At 41.8% G+C, this 19,224-nt stretch overlaps 1 protein-coding gene across 1 annotated transcript in view; it reads left to right on the forward strand.

Moving 5' to 3' along the window:
• Positions 1–10,941: 10,941 nt before the first annotated feature.
• The window catches only part of LOC122801194 (arrestin domain-containing protein 3-like), a 128,458-nt gene continuing 120,175 nt past the window's right edge, over positions 10,942–19,224 (forward strand). Inside the window, exon 1 of the mRNA XM_044070753.1 lies at positions 10,942–11,356. Within this exon, the coding sequence (XP_043926688.1) occupies positions 11,077–11,356 (280 nt within the window). The 5' untranslated portion in view covers positions 10,942–11,076. The remainder of the gene's footprint in view (positions 11,357–19,224) is intronic.

The raw sequence follows: 19,224 nt of genomic DNA on the forward strand, positions 1-19,224 counted from the left end.
GGGGTCCACACTACCTTATCTGGCCTGTTCTTCCCTGTCAGGTTTGTGAGGGAGAAGCTATGGTACTATAACTGGGGTTGAACTTTCTGTAGTACCCTGCTGTCCCTAAAAATGCCCTCACCTGCTTTTTAGTAACAGGTGCAAGCCATGCCTGAATGGCTTCTACTTTGGCAGGTTCTGGCCTTATCTTACCACTCCCAACTCTATGTCCTAGGTAGGAGATCTCCACGATACCCACCTGACATTTGCTCAGCTTAATGGTCAACCCTGCCCTCTGTAGTCTGCTCAGCACCTCCCTGACATGCTGAAGGTGCTCTGGCCAGGAATGGCTGTAGATGGCAATATCACCCAGGTAAGCAAGGGCAAACCCCACTGCTCCTACTAGAATATGATCTACCAGCCTCTGGAAAGTCGTTGGGGCATTCTTCATCCCAAAGGGCATCTTTGTGAACTTATACAAGTCAAAAGGAGTCACAAAGGCTGAATTCTGTCTAGTACTAGGAGTCAAGGGCACCTGCCAGTAACCCTTGGTAAGATCAATGGTTGTAAGATACTTAGCCCCACCCAGCTGCTCTAAGGTCTCATCTGTCCTAGGCATGGGGTAAGCATCCGACTCTGTGTGACTATTTAATTTCCTGTAGTCCACACAGAACCTGGTGCTGCCATCCTTCTTTGGCATCAGCACCAATGGGGGAAGCTCAGGGACTGCTAGAATCTTGAATCACCCCTAGTTCCTACATTTCCTGTACCTCCTCCCTCAGAGTCTGTCTGACTCTCTCAGGCACTCTATAAGGGGCCTGCCTAATAGGCATTTGGGGTCCTGTATTCACCTGGTGCTGCACCAGGTGGGTGCACCCGGTTTCCCAGTGAACATGTCCCCAAATTCCTGTGACACTGCTCAGATTTCCCGGATCTGGGTAGGAGATAGTTGCTGGGACATTGCTACCCCTTCCTCGGAGGTGTCAGCCCGAGCCTCACTGAGGAGATCAGTCCCCAGATTTCCCACAGACTCCTCCTGCAATCCACTGCAAATACTCAGCACAAGGGCCTCCCTATCATGGTAAGGTTTCAGCATGTTAACATGGTACAATTTGTGCCCCTGCCATCTGCCTAGCACTTTCACCATGTAGTTAACATCACTTACCTTTCTTACCACCTTGTAGGGATCCTCCCAAGATGCTTGCAGTTTGTTGTGTCTGACAGGAATCAGAACCATTACCTGCTGCCACACAGCATACTCTCTAGCTAGAGCATTCCTGTCATACCACACCTTTTTCTGTTGTTGGGCTTCTGCCAGGTTCTCCTGGGCCAAGCCAATGAGTTCCCTGAGCCTTGTCCTGAGGGTTAGGATGTAAGCCAAACCAGAGTCCTTGTGAGACTCGCACTCACGTTCCCAATCATCTCAAATTAAATTTAGAGGTCCCCTCACACTATGCCCATACAGCAACTCAAAGGGTGAAAAACCTGTGGATTCCTGAGGAACCTCTCTGTAAGCAAACAACAGATGCTGCAAATATTTGTCCTACTCCCTTTTAAACTGATCTGCAAATGCCCGTAGCATGGACTTGATTGTAGAGTTTAACCTCTCAACAAGACCATTAGTCTGGGGATGGTAGGGACTGGTCTCCATGTGCTTCACCCCACAGGACTTCCACAGACAAGCCAGCAGGTCTGTCATGAAATTGGCACCTCTGTCAGTCAGTATTTCTTTTGGGAAACCTACACTGCTGAAAATCTCTAACAAAGCATTTGCCACCTCCTTTGCCTCAATGGAGGACAAAGCCACTGCCTCTGGGTATCGTGTAGCATAATCCACTACCACTAGGATATACTTTTTCCCTGTGGAACTTAGAGTACTCAGAAGACCCACAATATCCATAGCTACCCTCTGAAATGGCTCCTCAATCACTGGCAAAGGCATCAAAGGAGCTCTCACCTTGTCTCCTGCCTTGCCTCCCTTTTGGCACTGATCACAGGTCTTCCAGTACCCTGTTACATCTCTGGAAATTCCAGGACAATAGAAGTTCTGCATAATATGCCTCTTTGTATGTTTTATGCCCATATGACCTGCAAAGGGAATATTATGGACTATGGGTAGAAGTGCAATATGGTAGGCTCTAGGCACTATCAATTGCTGTACTCTCTCACCTTCTAGCCCTCCCTCAGGAGTCTACTCTCTGTATATTAATCGTTTGTCCCAGTATACAAATTCCACCTTTCCTTGAGAATCAGGTGCCTCCCTAGCTACCTGCCTCAGGCCTTGCAATGTAGGGTCTGGGAGCTGAGTCTGTCTCAGCTCTCTCCTTGTAACCCTTTCCAGCTCCCCTTCCACAGGAAGTCTGGTATTCTCTGACAGTGGTGCCTCACTGTCAGCCTGGGTACTACTATTCACCTCTACCTTTGCAGTTGCTCTGTCCAAGGGACCATCAGTACCCACAAGCAGTTGTGGTTCACATTTAGTCTCACTGCTACTGCATAGCTTCCTCTATGAAGCAACCACCTCATCAGTCCTGGCTGCAAGTATGCAGTCTGTCTGGGTCTCCCCCAGGCTACCAGACTTACATGCTTGTCTCCAAGCCTGACTGCATGTAACTGCACAAGCAGAGGGTACTGCACTATCAAATTCATTCCCTATCAGGACATCTGCAGGTATATCCTCAAACACACCTACTTGCTGGCTTCCTTTTCCACCCTCCCAGTCAAGGTGAACCCTATCCAAAGGTATTTGGAATGGGATCCCTCCTAAAGCCCTGACTGGAGTGGACTGCCCAGGCAAGTAGTGCTCCTCTGTAACCATTGCAGGCATTACAATGGTTATATTAGAAGCTGTGTCTCTCTTGGCAATGGCCTCTTTGCCATTCACTACAATAGGATATAGCCTTTGGTGGTAGTTTGGTACTCTTGTTCTCCCAAGACAACCCACTATTGGCATTTTGTCTTTCCCACTTACTGGCTCCCTCACCTTTGGTTACCCATCTTGCCTCTGTGGACACCTGTATGCCACATGGCCCCACTGGTTGCATTTAAAACATTTAACCCTAGCTCCTGGATGTGTACCTAGACTAGTGGCTTCCCCTGCTACCGGCAGATTCTGTTGTGGCAGTCTGTGCCGCCCACCATGGGTTCCTTTAGACCAATGAGCAGTACTGGGGGTCCCCTTCCTATGCAGGGCTGCCCTGCTTGCCAGGTATAGGTCTCCCTTATTCCCCAAGTCCTCTGAAGTAGCACATTGTCTATCAGCTCACCAGATCATCATGTCCTCAGGCAAAGTGTTAAGGGCTTTTTCCCTCACCAAAAGGTCTGCCAGCCCTTCAAAAGTGGTGAACTGACATCCACTCACCCACCTAGGGAAATAAGTGCTCAATTCGGCAACATATTCACAAACACTTTCATCTGCCTTGCGTCTATGCTCATGAAACTTTTTCCTATACATTTCAGGTATTAGCTTAAACAGTTCTAAAATACTTTTTTTTACAGCAGTATAATCAAAACATGCAACGTCAGACATTTTAGCTAATGCAGTTACAGCTTTACCATGGAGTAAGGGGTTCAGGAACCATACCCAGAGCCTTTGGTCAACTTCATACTGTTTACATACCATTTCAAACATGTGAATGAAACTATCAAAATTATCCTCCTCTTTAAATTGAGGAAGAAATTTACTGACCTTTTGTGCTTCTGGGGTCCAGTTACTCCCTTCCCCATTACCTCCATGACTATGGAGATGAGTCAACATCTCCTTCTCATGCTGCCTCTGTCTTTCCTTTTCCTTAGCTTCCAGACATAACCGTTTCTCATTCTCCTCAACCTGTAGACTCCCCAGTCTCTCAGTTGCTTCTACTTCCAAATGCCTGGGCTCCAACTCAAGTCTCTTTAGCTCCAGCTGGATTTTTAAGTCCACTGCAGAAAGGTTGAGCTATCCATTCTCTGAGGGAATTATATCTCCACTGCCAGTCTGATTGTCCTCCTGGTTGCTGTTTTCTGATGCAGCTGTAACCAAGGCTGCAATCAGGTCTGCCTTAGTCAGGTGTCCATGCACCAGCCCCTAGCTTGGCACATCTTCACCAGCTGGCTCCTTGTCAGCTTTCCATACTCCTCAGCTGACATGCTGCCTACTCACCCTGACTAACTAAGCTTACAAAAGAAATACAACAATTGAGATCTTAACTCTGAGTATTCACTGAGTGGCTGATTTTGAGTATGAAACACCTTCAAAGCTCACTGTACACAAGTTACAGGATTCACTGTACCCACACCACTACAAGCCAACTAGCATTTGCTAACTAATTAATTTGTGATGGGGATATCCCACCACTGCCAAACAATTAATATGTGAGGATATCCCAACCACTGCCACCAATTAATATGAGGTAGATATCCCAACCACTGCCACCAATTAATATGTGATGTGGCTATCCCACCACTGTCAAACACAAATGTGAGGATATCCCAACCACTGTCACCAATTAATATGTGACACCCATGCCCTGGCCCAGCAATCAAGGAGCCTCAGTCCTCACCACTAACAACAGAGAAGGCGTCTCATATATGAGGAAAGGATAACAAATACACACAGTAAAATGCAATTTCCCTTAAGAGCACACAGAGATCACAGTCAGTCCGGTGCTGGTTGCTCCCTTGCTCCCCAGGTCCCCAATAAGACTCCCCAATGGCACATCTATAGGGTTCAGATCTCAGCCTAGCTGGGCAAGCTAAAATCTCCAGCACCCTCTCTGTCCAACCAGTGCTTCATGTCCTTGCCCAAGCAGCTGACACACACACACTTTGAGCTAAGAGTTTACACAACCACACAGACACTTCTGGGGAAGGCTGGCACAGGTTCTCCAGCTGTGCCCCCTTTTACCCAGACTATATTGCAGTAATTACTGCCACCACCCAGCTAATATTTATCAGATACTCAAAGGCCCTTAAAAGGTTGTCCAATTATCACTGTGCAATATTATTATCCAATTGGTAGTATAGCCCAGGGCTTAAGCTATAGGAGTGACTTTGTACAATTTTACCAAAGGCATACAAGTACTCTAAAGAGCTTAACTTATCTCTACACAAACCAGCCACAGTTAAAAGGTTTTAAAATATTTAATAATAAATAATTAAAACCACAAGACAATACTTTCTACTACACAGTCAGTGCTAGTCAAGAGAGTTCAGAGATCACACAGAAATACTTAAAATAAATCAGTAGTACAGTTCTGACATCACAGAAAACCACTTAGTTTAAATTTTCTAATTCCTAGCTATTGCTACAAGAAAGCACACTTCTAAAATAACTTACTTATAGAGCAAGGCAGAGTGCTGTGAGTTGGATAGTCAAGGTAAAATGTTTAATAATCTCTGTTCTCTCTGTTTAAATTGAAACTACAGTTCTGATAAAACATTACATCATCTTTTAAACTTTCCTGGTGTTCCCCAGGCTGATAGAACCTGCATTTACATTCTTTTACACTTGGACCAATAAAGGACATTCCATATGCCAATTGTGGTCATTAACTTTAGCCTTAAAACAATAGGCAGGATGCTTACTCCAGACTCATCGACTCCAAATTATAACTTCAAAGGAACAGACATAAAGTAATTTTATTTTCAAAGGACCAACAAGAAATGCTTGGCTTAGTTTTCTTTACAGCAGATGGCAATGTTGCCACATTGTGGTCATTAACCATTGTTTTAAGTTCAACATTTCACAGTATTTACAAATGATAGAATTATGTACCAAATCTATTTGACTAGGCTGGCAGCCTTTATCCATCTCTACCAGTCTTCACAGATTCCACTGCTGTGTACAACATCCATGTGCTCACAAGGCCCTTGCATACTATGCAAAAACATTTATATAGTATGCAAGATGTCTGTGAATTCCATCCTTTAACTTTAGGGGGTGTGTGTTAGGTGTAGTATTTTGAAAATTAAAGTACATATAAGTAACTTGGCTACTGATAATTCATGAAGACAACTTTACTTAGCAGGAGTTTGTAAGTAATGCTGTTTGCTTGATGCAGCTGCTATGCATCAGCAGATTTTATTCTCCATTCCTTTAAGTCTGTCACATGTCTTTAAACACTAGTGAATCTGTTTTAATGTGGGAATAACAATTGCCTTACCTATTATTGCCCTAACCTCGTCTGTGCATATTGTAACAAAAAATTAGACAATGTTCATCTGTGACAATAACACTATCAATGTGCATTCTGAAAGAGTGAGTTGGACCATGCCATACTCAAAGATATTCAAATACATTCACTCCATTAATCCCTGATGACCATACCTCTCAACTCTTAGAGCAAGATATCTGGCCAGAGCCATAAATAAAAGTGGTACAAAGGCCCAAAAATAGGGACAATTTTTAAATATTGCTCTTAAAAACTTATAAAGTTTATAGAATAACAGGTTTTGCATTAGCATAAATTTTCTGAAGGGTATGAAGTCTGAAACTCAAATGTCTGTTATTATTTTGTAACTTCAGTCTTTAATGGATTGCCACTAATTTGCCAGAAAAACACAATTTTATGAAAAACAGACCAAAAATATGAGGCAAAAATCTGGACAGTCTGCAAAAATCTGTACAGTTGAGAGGTATGCGTGGACTTACTATGGTCAAATCCTCTCTGATAGCAGGTAACTTTCTGTGTGTTCTAAATAATGTATTTGTGGTTTGGTAATATTCACTTTCAGATGCAGATCAGCCAGTGACTCATTTGAGATAAATCACCAGTTTTGGGGACGTAATGTTTATGTCTTTATAGAATATCCATAGTAATAAGTAATTGGTATCGGAGATCCTAAGTAGTATATCAAGACTCGTTTTAAGTGCATTAATGAAAAAACAGAAAAGGAGAAGATCAAGGACAAAACCCAGTGGTTCACCTCTTGTAAGGAAGATTAGGAATAGTCAGTAATGGCCCCAATGCTTTACATCCTTAACATAAACTATTGAGCTATTGCAGTTCCATATTCTTAATAACATAAAGGTGAAGCTTGCTGAGTAATTTCTGAAGCTGTACAGAGTCGATAGCTTTCAGGAGTTCAAACACAATCTGAAAATCCAACGTATTAAGGCTGTTAATGTGGCTGCAGAGTTTGATTCCTTCCATCTTTATGTGTCTACTTTGTGACTCTGAGCAAGTCACTTAACGAGATAGTGCTCTTGAGTTGCCTGTGAAAATGTACTCTTGTGTCCAATGGTCTTTTCGCCTAGCAAATGAATATTTCAGTTAGCTGACCTCTGTTCATCATCCCACATAGTTATCCATGAAGGCTAATGTAACTGTACATATAGTATAGCCTGTTTTTAAGCCATGTCACTGATTGCTCAGTAGGCCATAGGAGTTTTGATGACCTCTGATGTGGGAGACATTAGCTTTTCCAAAATTTTTGATAGCAGAGAAATAAGGAATATAGGTGTCCAAAGGATTTCTCTACATTTTTGCGGCCTCACTTTGACAAGCCTATAACATTTGCTTTCTTGCAAGGGTGGAGAGCTGTGCCCACCGCTTACATCTGATTACTTTCAAATTGTCTCTAGGTGCACTAAAGTATTTAACTGATTCATATGTTCATAGGTAGGTACTAGGCTATCGGCCCTGGGGTTTGTATAAGCCTAGCCAAAAAGGTTCCCTGGCTTTTACCACCCAAGAAAATTATTTTCCAGTGCCCCTGTCAAGCAGTGCCACAAAAGTGATCCCCGGGGTGAATTTTCTATTTCCCATCCAGTTGTCAAGATTTTTCTTAAAGAGGGCCAATGAGGAGCTTTGCTTGACATGAATGGGTAGTTTGTTCCAGAGCATGAGAAGTCTCTGGGACAGGAATCTATCCCTCCAGCATGTTCTGTTTATTGTGGTGACAAGGTTTAGGTCCCTGGAGCATGTAGTTTGGATAGATTGGGATTTCTTTAAGTGTAGCATGTCCAACAGCTCTAGGTTTGACATAGCTTTGTATGTTAGATAGAGATTGCCTCTGAGTAGGTGATATGCGACAAAGTAGAGCTGGAGTTTTTTGAGACGGTCTGCATATGGCATCTGTTTGAAGAAGGTAATCCTCTTAGTGAGGTATTTCTGTGGCTTTTCCAATTGTTGTAGGTGTCTTGTGAGATACATGCCAAATGGGGCATTGTACTCTATAATGGGTCTGATGAGAGATGAGTAGAGAGGAACAATGACCTCCTTTTTTCTAGAGGAAAACCCTTTTGTGATAAGGTGTGCCATGCAGAAGGATTTCCTGACTACTGAGGTGATGTGGTTATCAAAGGAAAGATTACTGTCCACCTGTGTCCCGAGATCTCTTATCACACTTTCAGTGTTTAGTGAGCTACCGCCTATGTGGCAGTTCATGGGTACCGAGTTTTTCCCAAAGGGGATGACAATGCACTTCTTGGCATTGAGCTTGAGGCCATGACTTTGACACCAAGCATCTGTCTCTGTGAGGCCCTTTTATAGAATGTCTGCATCATTAGGTGATTCTACTATGGCTCCCTCTTTGCAGTCATCTGCGAACTTTGTTAACCAAAGACCTTCTGTGTTAGCCTGCACTTCAGAGAAGTACATGCCGAACAGAAGAGGACCCAGGACCGAACCTTGTGGTACTCCACTCATCACTGGTCTGAAGTCGGACTTGGAGTCAGCTACTTTTACTGTGTGGGGTCTGTCCCTGATTTAAATATAGGCTGGATGAGTTTTCAACAATGGTATACCACTGGGCCCTGTATTATGGTCATTTGCCTTGCAAGGTACTGATCCTTCTATATTATGTCTAGCATGGAATTTGATCTAACAATACTTCCTTCTGTTGTGAATCTAAATGCAGAACATAGAAACTGTTAATGTGGCTTTATGAAGGTGAGGAAGGCAGAAAAAAATGGTGGTACCTGCTGGCATTTATGTACCCATAGGAAATTAAGCCGGAAGGGGAATATGGCATTGTGCTCTTTGACCTGCAGAAGGCTCCCACATATCCTGTCATATGAACTGACATGTAACATCATTCACTGGGTAGGGACAGAAGAGAAGGAGGTTAAGCAAAAGAAAGTAAGTTAGAGAGAGAGATGTGAAGAACCTTACTAAAGGAGATGAATGAAGCAGCACTCAAAGAACTGGGACAGATGAAAGGGGTTGAAAAGAAGCTCAAACAAATATTGTGCACAGAAGTGTGTGCGTGTGTGCATGTGTGTGTGTGTGTGTGTGTGTGTGTGTGTTTGTGTGGGTGTGTGTGGGTGTGTTCGTGTGTGTGAGGGGTCAAAGACAGGGAAAAAAGAAGATGAAGTCTGGAGTAGAAGTGAAAGTGCTCAAAAGGAAGATTTGATATGAAGAGAAAAGGATGATGGGAAAAGATTTAAAACAATGGACACAAGTTAATACAGAGATGCAGAATACCAGAGGTCCACTGGTAGTACTACTTGGTACTCAGAGAGACCTAATAAAGAACATGAGAGGACAAAAGGAAAATGCAACAGTCCAGAAAGGAGGACAAAATAAGATAGGACTGCACCCTGGAGAAAACAGAAGAGGTCAGGGCAGCAAAAGACCAAAGAGCTCTATAAGGCATTATGGGAATGAGGGGGACAAAGCTGAAGAAAAGACAATGTGAAAGACTTAGGAAAGTGAGGAATAAACAAAGCAGGGGGTACTTGGGCATTCTATATATGAGACATAAAGAAAGAAGATAACATCTAGAAAGAATGAAACATGAATTTTATCAAACTGCTGAGTACCAAAAGTTAAAACCATCATCACTCAAAACTGAAAGGTGACAAAACCAGTACGAGAGCATGAATTATGCAAGAGGTTCTTGGACAAGGGAAGAAGACAACAGAAACTGATTAGAATGAGGAAAAGAAGGAAGGGAAATTGGAAAAAAAGAAATGGAAAGATGTATTAGAATATTATAAATGTGAAAATCATAGCAGAAGGAAAGAAAAGGTGAACCCAAATAGAAACCAAGATAGCGGAGAAAGGGGATGGGATAAAAAAAAATGTAATCAGTCAACTGCTGAAGAGATATGATGCATCATGTGTGAGGACTGCATGCGAATGTAATATGCTGTTTGGAGTTGATAAACATTAAGAAAAATATCTCTAATGCTATGAGACTGCTATAGAGTGAATAATTTTCTCTATAAGGAAATCTACTTTCCTTTAGCAAAGCATGCACTAAATTTGTATACTGGTATTTTTTTTTTGTAATTAGACTTTGTGTATATTTCTCTGATACAACCTCTGTTTTACTTTCTTAAATTGCTGCATGTAGGTCAATGCTAGGAAAGGATCATGGGGTGTAGTCTACCAACATTTATGCAATATATCTCTGCTAACAAATTTCTGTTTAGCCAGTTGTGTAGCTTAGCTGGTGGGCTATTTTTAGAAGCAGTATATTACTTCATATGTGTCTTTTCTTGCAGTACTACCTGAGGTCAAGAATTTATGACAGTGCTTGATAAAAATGCAGCTCTTGAAAGCTATGCAGGTTATTTAGCAAAACTTGAATTTCTTTCAAAAGAACTATGGGGAAGTTAACTTGACATTTTGCATTTTACTTCATTATTTTAAAACATTTATTAAAATGCCTCTGCTATAATGCACTTTTCCATATTCATTTTTATATACTTTATTCATTTTTATATTACATGCTTTAAATGTGTTCATTGTCCAGCAGTTTCAAAATTTAAACATAAGAATTAATAAAAAGCATTAATGCAACTTCACTGACAAAATGGACATAATCTGCAACTGAAATATGTACACTGTCCATTTTCTTGAAAAGGGTTTCTTCTGAAAAATCTGTGTGACCATAAAGCTGTCTTAGATTTACAATTGCTTTGTATAGGAGTAAGATTACATACAGTAGTAGTAAAGGCATGAGGAAAATGTTGCCAGTATTTTGTTTCATTACTGTTAAGTGCTGAAAACATTGTTGAAGGTCCCCTCCCACAAGAGCAGAACCTTTATGTAAAGTGAGACTCATTGTCAAAGAAGCAGCACTGTATCTTGCACTCACTGTAGAACAGACACATTTTATATAAAAGAATTCCAATTTTTTAATATATTTTATATTCTTTTGTTAACCATGGGACTAGGAGACAAACAAAAATTAACAGTATCCTTTCACCGTACTGGGACAGGCAGCCCTCTCCCAATCTATTACAGTGGGGAGACTGTCTCTGGAAAGGTGACTCTAGAACTTAGTTCAGAAACCAAAGTAAAATACCTAGAAATGTATGCCAAAGGGAAAGCAAAGGTACGGTGGACAGAATGCAGAACAGTCGGCAATACAACGTATGTCGAGGTTTACTACGATGAAGTTGAATATTTTAACTTGAAAACCATCTTGCTTGGAGAAGAAAATGGTAAGTGAATATTTATATTATTTATATTATTTACTGATTCATGGGAATCATTGTGTATGTACTATTCAAGCAAAATGGGAAGCCTATAATGAAATACATGAAGTAATAAAACAAAGAAATGCAGCATTCGTTGCAAACCTGCCTTACAACTGCTCTGTCAAGTCTACAAGCAGTTTTAGAATATTGCTCCATTTAGTCTAAGGAGCTGGGTGACCTGTTCTTTTATTGCAACTGGAAACAGGAAATTAAAGTTTCATGTGCTGAGAAATAAGACTTACAAATATGGAATAAAAATAGTGTAAAAAGGCAAAAAAAAAAAAAATAGAAAAGAAACACCTAATTGCATTTAGTCTGACTAATAAAAGTTGCAACTCTAACTATACATGGGCTGCGCCTTTGGATATGTTTTCAGACACATCCACCTTTTAATTATTCTTTCTGAATTAAAGGGACTCTTTCACAGATGGCAGTACTCTACTATAAAATTATACTGTTCAGCATATACTCACTTTAGACCAGGTGTACGATATCAATCAAAAACATACTTGTAAAGAATAAAATCATAAAATAACATATCACTGAAAACGCACTTAAAAGTAAAAGTATTTACCATGCTTCTGTTAAATGGGTCATTGTGTGGCTATCATTTCAGGTGACAATTTCAGGTTTTTGAAGATAAAATTGAATGTAAACAAATGAAACCTGGAAAAGAATTGTTTAAACAAGTTGCAACATTTATACAGAAACAAATGAAATGCTAACTAAAAAGATATTGCAGTTTCCTGTTTAATTCAGTTTCCTTTTCTGTTAATATCCAACTGCATATCATTTTTATATATTCAGTTAGATGAATGCAAACAGTTTGAATTAGTTGCATTAAAGGTATTGTGCATTCAATCACAAACAAACAACTAGTGTCAGGCAAATGCTGCTCAAAATCCTTTACTGAATTCTCTCACATCTAGCACCTTTACATACACATGCCTTCTAAGAAGTAATATAACATTCTTTCAGGGCACAGCACACATGCAGTATAGATCATTACAAATTAAAGCCTACACCTGGTCACTTTTCATAGGTTCATAGGTTCATACTTTCATACTAGGCTATCTGCCCTAGGGCATTTATAAGCCTAGCCAGAGTATGTTTGGCTTTCGCCACCCATTTTAAATTTATTTTGCTATGCCCTTTTTCGAGGCTATTATACTGTGCCTCTGTCTAACAGTGATACAGAAGTGATACCCGGGGTAAACCTACGATCTCCCATCCACTCATCAAGATTCCTCTTGAAGAGAGTCAATGAGGGACTCTGCCTAACCTGGACTGGGATTTTATTCCAGAGTGAAGGGAGCCTCTGGGTTATGAATCTGCCCCTCCAGCATGTCCTACTTATTTCAGTGCTGAGGTTCAAGTCTCTCGAGCGTGTAGCGTGGATTTTCTGAGGTGCAGCATGTCCATTAATTCTGGGTTGGACATGGCTTTATACGTCAGGCACAGATCGCCTCTGAGCAGGCGGTATGCCACTGAGTAGAGCTGGAGTTTCTTTAACCGGGCAGCATATGGCATCTGTTTGGGCCCTTTGATCCTCTTGGTGAGGTACTTTAGGGGTCTTTCCAGTTGCTGCAGGTGTCTGTAAGGTACATCCCAAAAGGGGCATTGTACTAAATTATGGGCCTGATGAGGGATGAGTAAAGAGGCATGATGACCTCCCCTGATCTAGATGTGAATCCCTCCATGATTAGGTGGGCTATATAAAATGTTTTTCTAACCACTTCAGCCACGTGGTTGTCAAATGAGAGATTGCTATCAACTTGGGTCCCCAGGTCCCTAATTACTTCTTCCGTACTTAATGGATTACCACCTATGGGGTAATTTGTGGGCACTTTGTTTTTGCCAAAGGGGATGACTATACACTTTTTGGCGTTTAGCTTGAGGCCATGGCTCTGGCACTAGTTGTCTGTTTCTATGAGGCCCTTTTGTAGGATGCGTGTGTCGGCTGGAGAGTCGATTATGGTGCCCAGTTTGCAGTCATCTGCAAACTTGGTCAGCCACGGTCCTTCCGTATTAGCCTGTATCTCCGAGAAATATATACCGAACAAGACAGGTCCCAGGACTGAGCCTTGTGGGATGCCACTTGTAACTGGTTTGGAGTCTGACATGGCTCCAGCAATTCTAACCATGTGAGTTCTCTCCTTGTGCCAGTTTGCAACCCATCTAGTGACATAGGGGTTTATACTTAAGCTGGTGAGCTTATCTATAATGCCCGAGTGGGGTATTGTATCGAAGGCTTTTACAAGGTCCAGGTAGGCTGTGTGGACCACCTTCCCCTCGTCAATGGCTTTGGTGACTGTTTCAAAGAAATCAACCAGGTTTAAGAGGTAGGATCTGCCCTTAACAAAGCCGAACTGGGTAGGATCCAGTGTCTGTAGGTCCCCAATATCTTTATTTATGAGGTCCATGATGATCCTTTCCATAGCTTTGCAGACCAAGCTAGTCAGGCTTATGGGGCGATAGTTTCCAGGATCTATTGAGGCACCACCTTTGTGGAGAGGGACCACTGTTGCTGTATGCCACTCTTTGGGTACATATCCTGTAGTAAGGCTGAGACTGAACAGTAGTTTTATGTTTGGGTTTAATTCTTCTTGCAGTTGATGTAGGACGCAGCCCGGGACACCGTCTGGTCCCACTGATGCTGTGTTTTTTGCTTTGGAGAGGGCGGCTCTTACCTGAGCATCTGAGATGTCAAGGGGGCAGCAATCTGCTGGGATAGATATTTGTCCTTTTGGTGGGGAAGGGGGGGAGATGTTTGCGCTGAACCTGTCAGCTAGGATGTTGGCAATGTCTGTGGGTTCGGTTTATTTTTTGTCATTTTGGACTAATTCTGTGCATATCTGTGAATTCCCACCCAGGTTCCTAACATAGCTAAAGAAAGCCTTGTGACTATCCTTAGTGTCCTGTGCAATTTTTCTCTCGAAGCTGGCCTTAGATGATTTTATGAGTGCCCGTAGTTTTTTGCTAATACTGATCAGAGATGCCTTCCCTTTTTGGGATTTTGCTCTATCATGTAATAGCTTCCTCCTTCTATTGTATAGTTTGTTTATGGCTGGGGTCCACCACACAGGACACCTAACTTTGGACGATTGGGTCTTGGTTTTATTTGGGATTGCATGATCCATGCATTCCTGAAGGTGTTCATAGAATGCGTTTATAAAGGATTCTGCGGTCTGGGCTGTATTTTCCACAGGCCCGGGGGCTTTGAAGGATTCCACCTCGGTTTTCAGGAGTGTGAAATTTGCTTTAGAGAAGTTTTTCACTGTGGTTTTCTGGGCAGGGGCTGGGGTCGGAATGTGAATATCTAGTGAGATTAGTTTATGGTCTGATCTTACCAGTGAGGGATACACTTCTGGTCTGGAGCATAGAGTCCCCATGTTGGTGATGATCAGGTCCAGTATGTTTTCCCCTCTTGTGGGAGTGGCAACAAGTTGTTTTAAAGCATTTGAGTTTATAAATTCTAGGAACCTGCGGGCTAGGGTGTTGGAGCTAGAGTAATGCTCCCACTCTATGTTAGGGTAGTTGAAGTCACCCAATATAATGGTGTTTGGAGAGACCTTCATATTTTCCAGTGTTCTCAGGAAGGCCGAGTGGGGTTCCTGGGTTTGGGAGGGTGGTCTGTAGCAGACTATAAACTGGAAGGCAGTTTTACCCACTGTTAGTTGCACATGGATAGTCTCTGATGCTTCGTGCTGTGCCACCAACCTGGAGGTGTGGGTATCTTTGACGAATATTGATACTCCCCCTCCTTTTGTGGTTCAGTCCAAGTTTTGGGGCCGAAAAACATGGTATGTGGTATAACCTGGTAGTGCTGGGGTGCTCTCGGGAGCCTTGAACCAGGTTTCTGTTACTGCACAGATATCGATGTTCTCCATGCTAAGGAGAGTTTTGAGTGCCTGCATTTTGAGGTTTAGACTTCTGGCGTTGAGTAGCATTCCTCTTAGTTTCTTATCCCTTGTGATACCTATGGAGGTGGGTTTGTCTTTTGAGCCTTGCCTAAAAAAGGCACTATGGGGGTGGCAAGAGCCTTTGCCAATATCCGAAAGCCCAGGGGTGACAGGTGAAAGCCGTCCCTAGCGAAGCATCTTGGCTTGCCGAGCATGTCATCCCAGGCAGACAGGCATTGGATCCCCTTTGAATGACACCAATACTTAAGCCAATTGTTGAAATTGATCATCTTGTCTTCATATTGTGGCATCATTCTTGGTGAGGGTAAGATGCTACTCAAGGTCAGGGTCATACCGGCCTGGGCTACATGCTCAGAGAGCTCCTCTATGTCTCTTTTCATGTAGTCCAGGGAGGTACGTCTCAGGTCATTCACACCAGCATGGACAATGACTGAGTCATATTTGTACTTGCCTTGGAGTGACCTGAGTGCTTGTGTTATGTGGCGGATCCTAGCGCCCGACAGGCAGCTCACCATGACCTTCTCCTTGTTCAGCCTGGTGAGCAGGACGTCAGTGTGCCTGATGATAGAGTCACCTATTACAAGTGTATCAGGTGTGTTGTTTAGCCTTAAGGGCTGTAACTGTTCAGCACACTGGCTTTGTGAGCTATGTGTTGCACGTGTTTTGTTTTGGGGTAGCGGTTGCTTGGGTGTCTGCTTTGGAGGTCTCTGCTGCTTAGGCAGATTTTTATTTAGAGCCTCCAAGTATGTTTTGTGTGTTTATGTGTTTGGTTTGCTGTCGTGGTAGGTCTATGTGAGACTGGAATTGTAGTGAGTGTGGTTTCCTTCTCCTCCTGACTGGTTACGCCAGTACTGAGTTGTGAGAGCTTAGCCTCCAGTTTGGCTATATGGTTGCATCTCTCACATGTGTTGGAATTTGTTGGGAGGAGGAGAGGGTTGTCTGTGTACATGAGGCAGTTGTAACATTGCCTCAAGATTCCCAGATTCACCAGCTGGACCAGAGAGGAGATTGACAACTGACCTTTGGACATGCTAGAATAGTACTGGGAATTCCTTTATAATTGAAAAAAAGGCCAATGGGGAACAAAGTACTCAAGGGGAGCTTGTGAGGGTGTATTGATTTTAATTTTTTAGTGCTGACTTATATAATTGCTTTAATGAGCAAGTGCATTGCTTTAGACTGGGAATAGGTTGTTTATTATGAGAACTAGATCAGTTCTAAGGGAAAAAGTGAAGCGCAGACTTTGTGGAGCTGAGAATGGTTTAAACCCAATTAAGCGGCACTGCCCGATGCTGCGCTATGCGCAAAATCATGCAAAGCCATGCTGAAGCTTGTTTTATACAGGGGGACTTGAAAGAGCTAGAAATTGGCCCAAAACAGCCAATAGACTACCAGATTCTTGTGCTGGGAACACTCCTCCAGGGATAGATAGGCTGCTCCAAGCTCCCCACTGCCACTGGTGAACAAAGAAGCCTCCCTTTATCCATGAAAGGAAATGGGCAACACAGGAACTTTCCAAAAGTCCAGAATACAGCAAAGCCTGTATTTGGACTACTCTAGGTCAGGAAAGTTGGGAAACAAGGAATTTTTTTTTCTTTTTTGCAACAAACAGCAGGAAAATGCAATAAATATGTAACACAGGCTTGCACACTTTAGTGTGTAGCCTCAACAGGTAAATGCAACAAACAGGACAAACTTTAAAAGTGCAGGTGCAAAAACAATTTTAAACAGTTTAAAACAGTTCAAGAAGCAGAAATACTTGCAGTTTAGCTAGATCGGACAGTCGCCCAGGTAGTAGCAGAAAAAAAAAAAAAACACTTTTATCAGGTTAGCAGTTGCTCTTTTAGCCTTAGGGTTACCACCTGTCCCACTTTGCGAGGGACAGTCCCTCTTTGGGCAGTTGTGTCCTGCTAAAAAAGTGTAAAAATGGGAATTGTCCTGAGATTTTAGGACAAAATTAGTTCCTATATTTTATGCGATAGTTGCATAAAACAGTTATTCTGTATATGAAACACCTAAATGTTATAAGAAACAGAATAAGCAACTAAAATGCTACAAGAATAACCTTTTATTTAGGCAAAAAAGGGAAGTTCTGTCCTTTGTACTGGCCGTGAGTATGTTTTGGCCTGCAAAATCTGATGTTTGTACCAAAAATGTCCCACTTTGGGCATTTAAAAAGGTGGCAACCCTATTTAGCCTCTCTGCTGCTAGCACCACTCTGCAGGACCATGAGGAGCTTGGCTGAGTAGTAGCAAGCGCACAAACTGCGCCAAAGCGGGTTTTATACAGGGGGACCTGAAAGAGCTAGAAATTGGCCCAAAATGGCCACTAGACTACCAGATTCTTGTGCTGGGAACACTCCTCCAAGGATAGATAGGCTGCTCAGAGCTCCCCACTCTCACTGGTGAACAAAGAAACTTCCTCCTATCCAAATACAGATATGGGCAACACAGGAACTATGACACAGCCCAGAGATCAGCAATACCTGAAGACTGGACTATTCTAGTTCAGTAAAGGTGGGAAACAAGGATTTTTTTTTTTTTTTACAAAGTAGCAGAAATTAGGTACAGAAACACAGTAAATGCTTTAATTCGGCTAGCGCACACAAGTGTGTAGCCTACCAGTTAAACTAAGCAAAAACAAACTTTAAAAGTGCAAAAAAACTCAGAAATACAGGCAGGAATGCAATAAAACAACTTTGCAGAGCTTATTTAGTTAAAGAAACAGAGAAGTCTATATATAAAGAAAAGCAGCTAAAACCCACAAATACTTCAGATGCAGTGCAACCTATAGCACTTGAGTTGTAGCAATATTAAGGCAATTACAGTTATAATAAATGCTCTGAAATATACTCTATATTTCCAAAATGTTTGAGAAGCACAGTCAAAACACAAGGAGGTTCAGGCAAAAAAAAAAAAAAAAAAAAGTTTTTTTTTTGAAAGGGAAAAAGGAGAAACAGAAGGCCTTATCGAATGTTTTCTCTGTACTAGGTAGAATGAGCTAATGTCACTAGACTGGGAGGTGTGTCACAGATCAGATTTACAGTAGGGGCGGGGAACTGCAAAGCCACCAAGTATAAGAGCAAGACACCAACTGGGCGGGAGGGTGGTAGCCTACAGCCAGTAGCACTAGATAAAGCCACAAACAGATAAAGATTTGTAAAGATACAGAATGCTTTTAACTGCAGACAAATCCATAACTTGTGCAGATTAGTTAATAGCAATAAAATACACTCGAAGACTAAAAAGCAGACAATAAAAGTGCTATATATTAATTGTTAAAAACAATAATCTGTATAAATAATCGAAAAAAAAACAGGATACTTATATATCTCAGCTAACTTTAAAGTGCACAATGTCTTTTTTATGCTTACATTGATTTAAAGAGTCCATTATTCCAAAAATACATTCCATGGAAAATAATTGTGAAACTAATAAAAAAACGGCAATATGACGCTTATGTTTTCATTAGACTGCATCGGAATTTCATAGAAAATTCTTTGTGCCGTTAAAATTTTATTTCAGTTGTAATAATCAATATTGCATGTATATTGTGCTACAGAGGCATGGTATGTTACTTCCTAAAAGGCAAGGTACTAGGTACTATAAAGTGCTAGGTGTGAACCAAGAAAGTAAAAGATTTTAAGGAGCAGCAACTTCATATGTGTCTGTTTTTTTTTTCATTCTTTTTTATGTTCATAGGTTCATAGGTTCATACTAGGCTATCTGCCCTAGGGCATTTATAAGCCTAGCCAGAATGTGTTTGACTTTCGCCACCCATTTTAAATTTATTTTGCTATGCCCTTTTTCGAGGTTAGTATACTGTGCCTCTGTCTAACAGTGACACAGAAGTGATACCTGGGGTAAACCTATGATCTCCCATCCACTCATCAAGATTCCTCTTGAAGAG

Source organism: Protopterus annectens, chromosome 4.part1, assembly GCF_019279795.1.
Source record: "Protopterus annectens isolate FY-2018-M chromosome 4.part1, PAN1.0, whole genome shotgun sequence".
Classification (NCBI taxonomy): Eukaryota; Metazoa; Chordata; order Ceratodontiformes; family Protopteridae; genus Protopterus; species Protopterus annectens.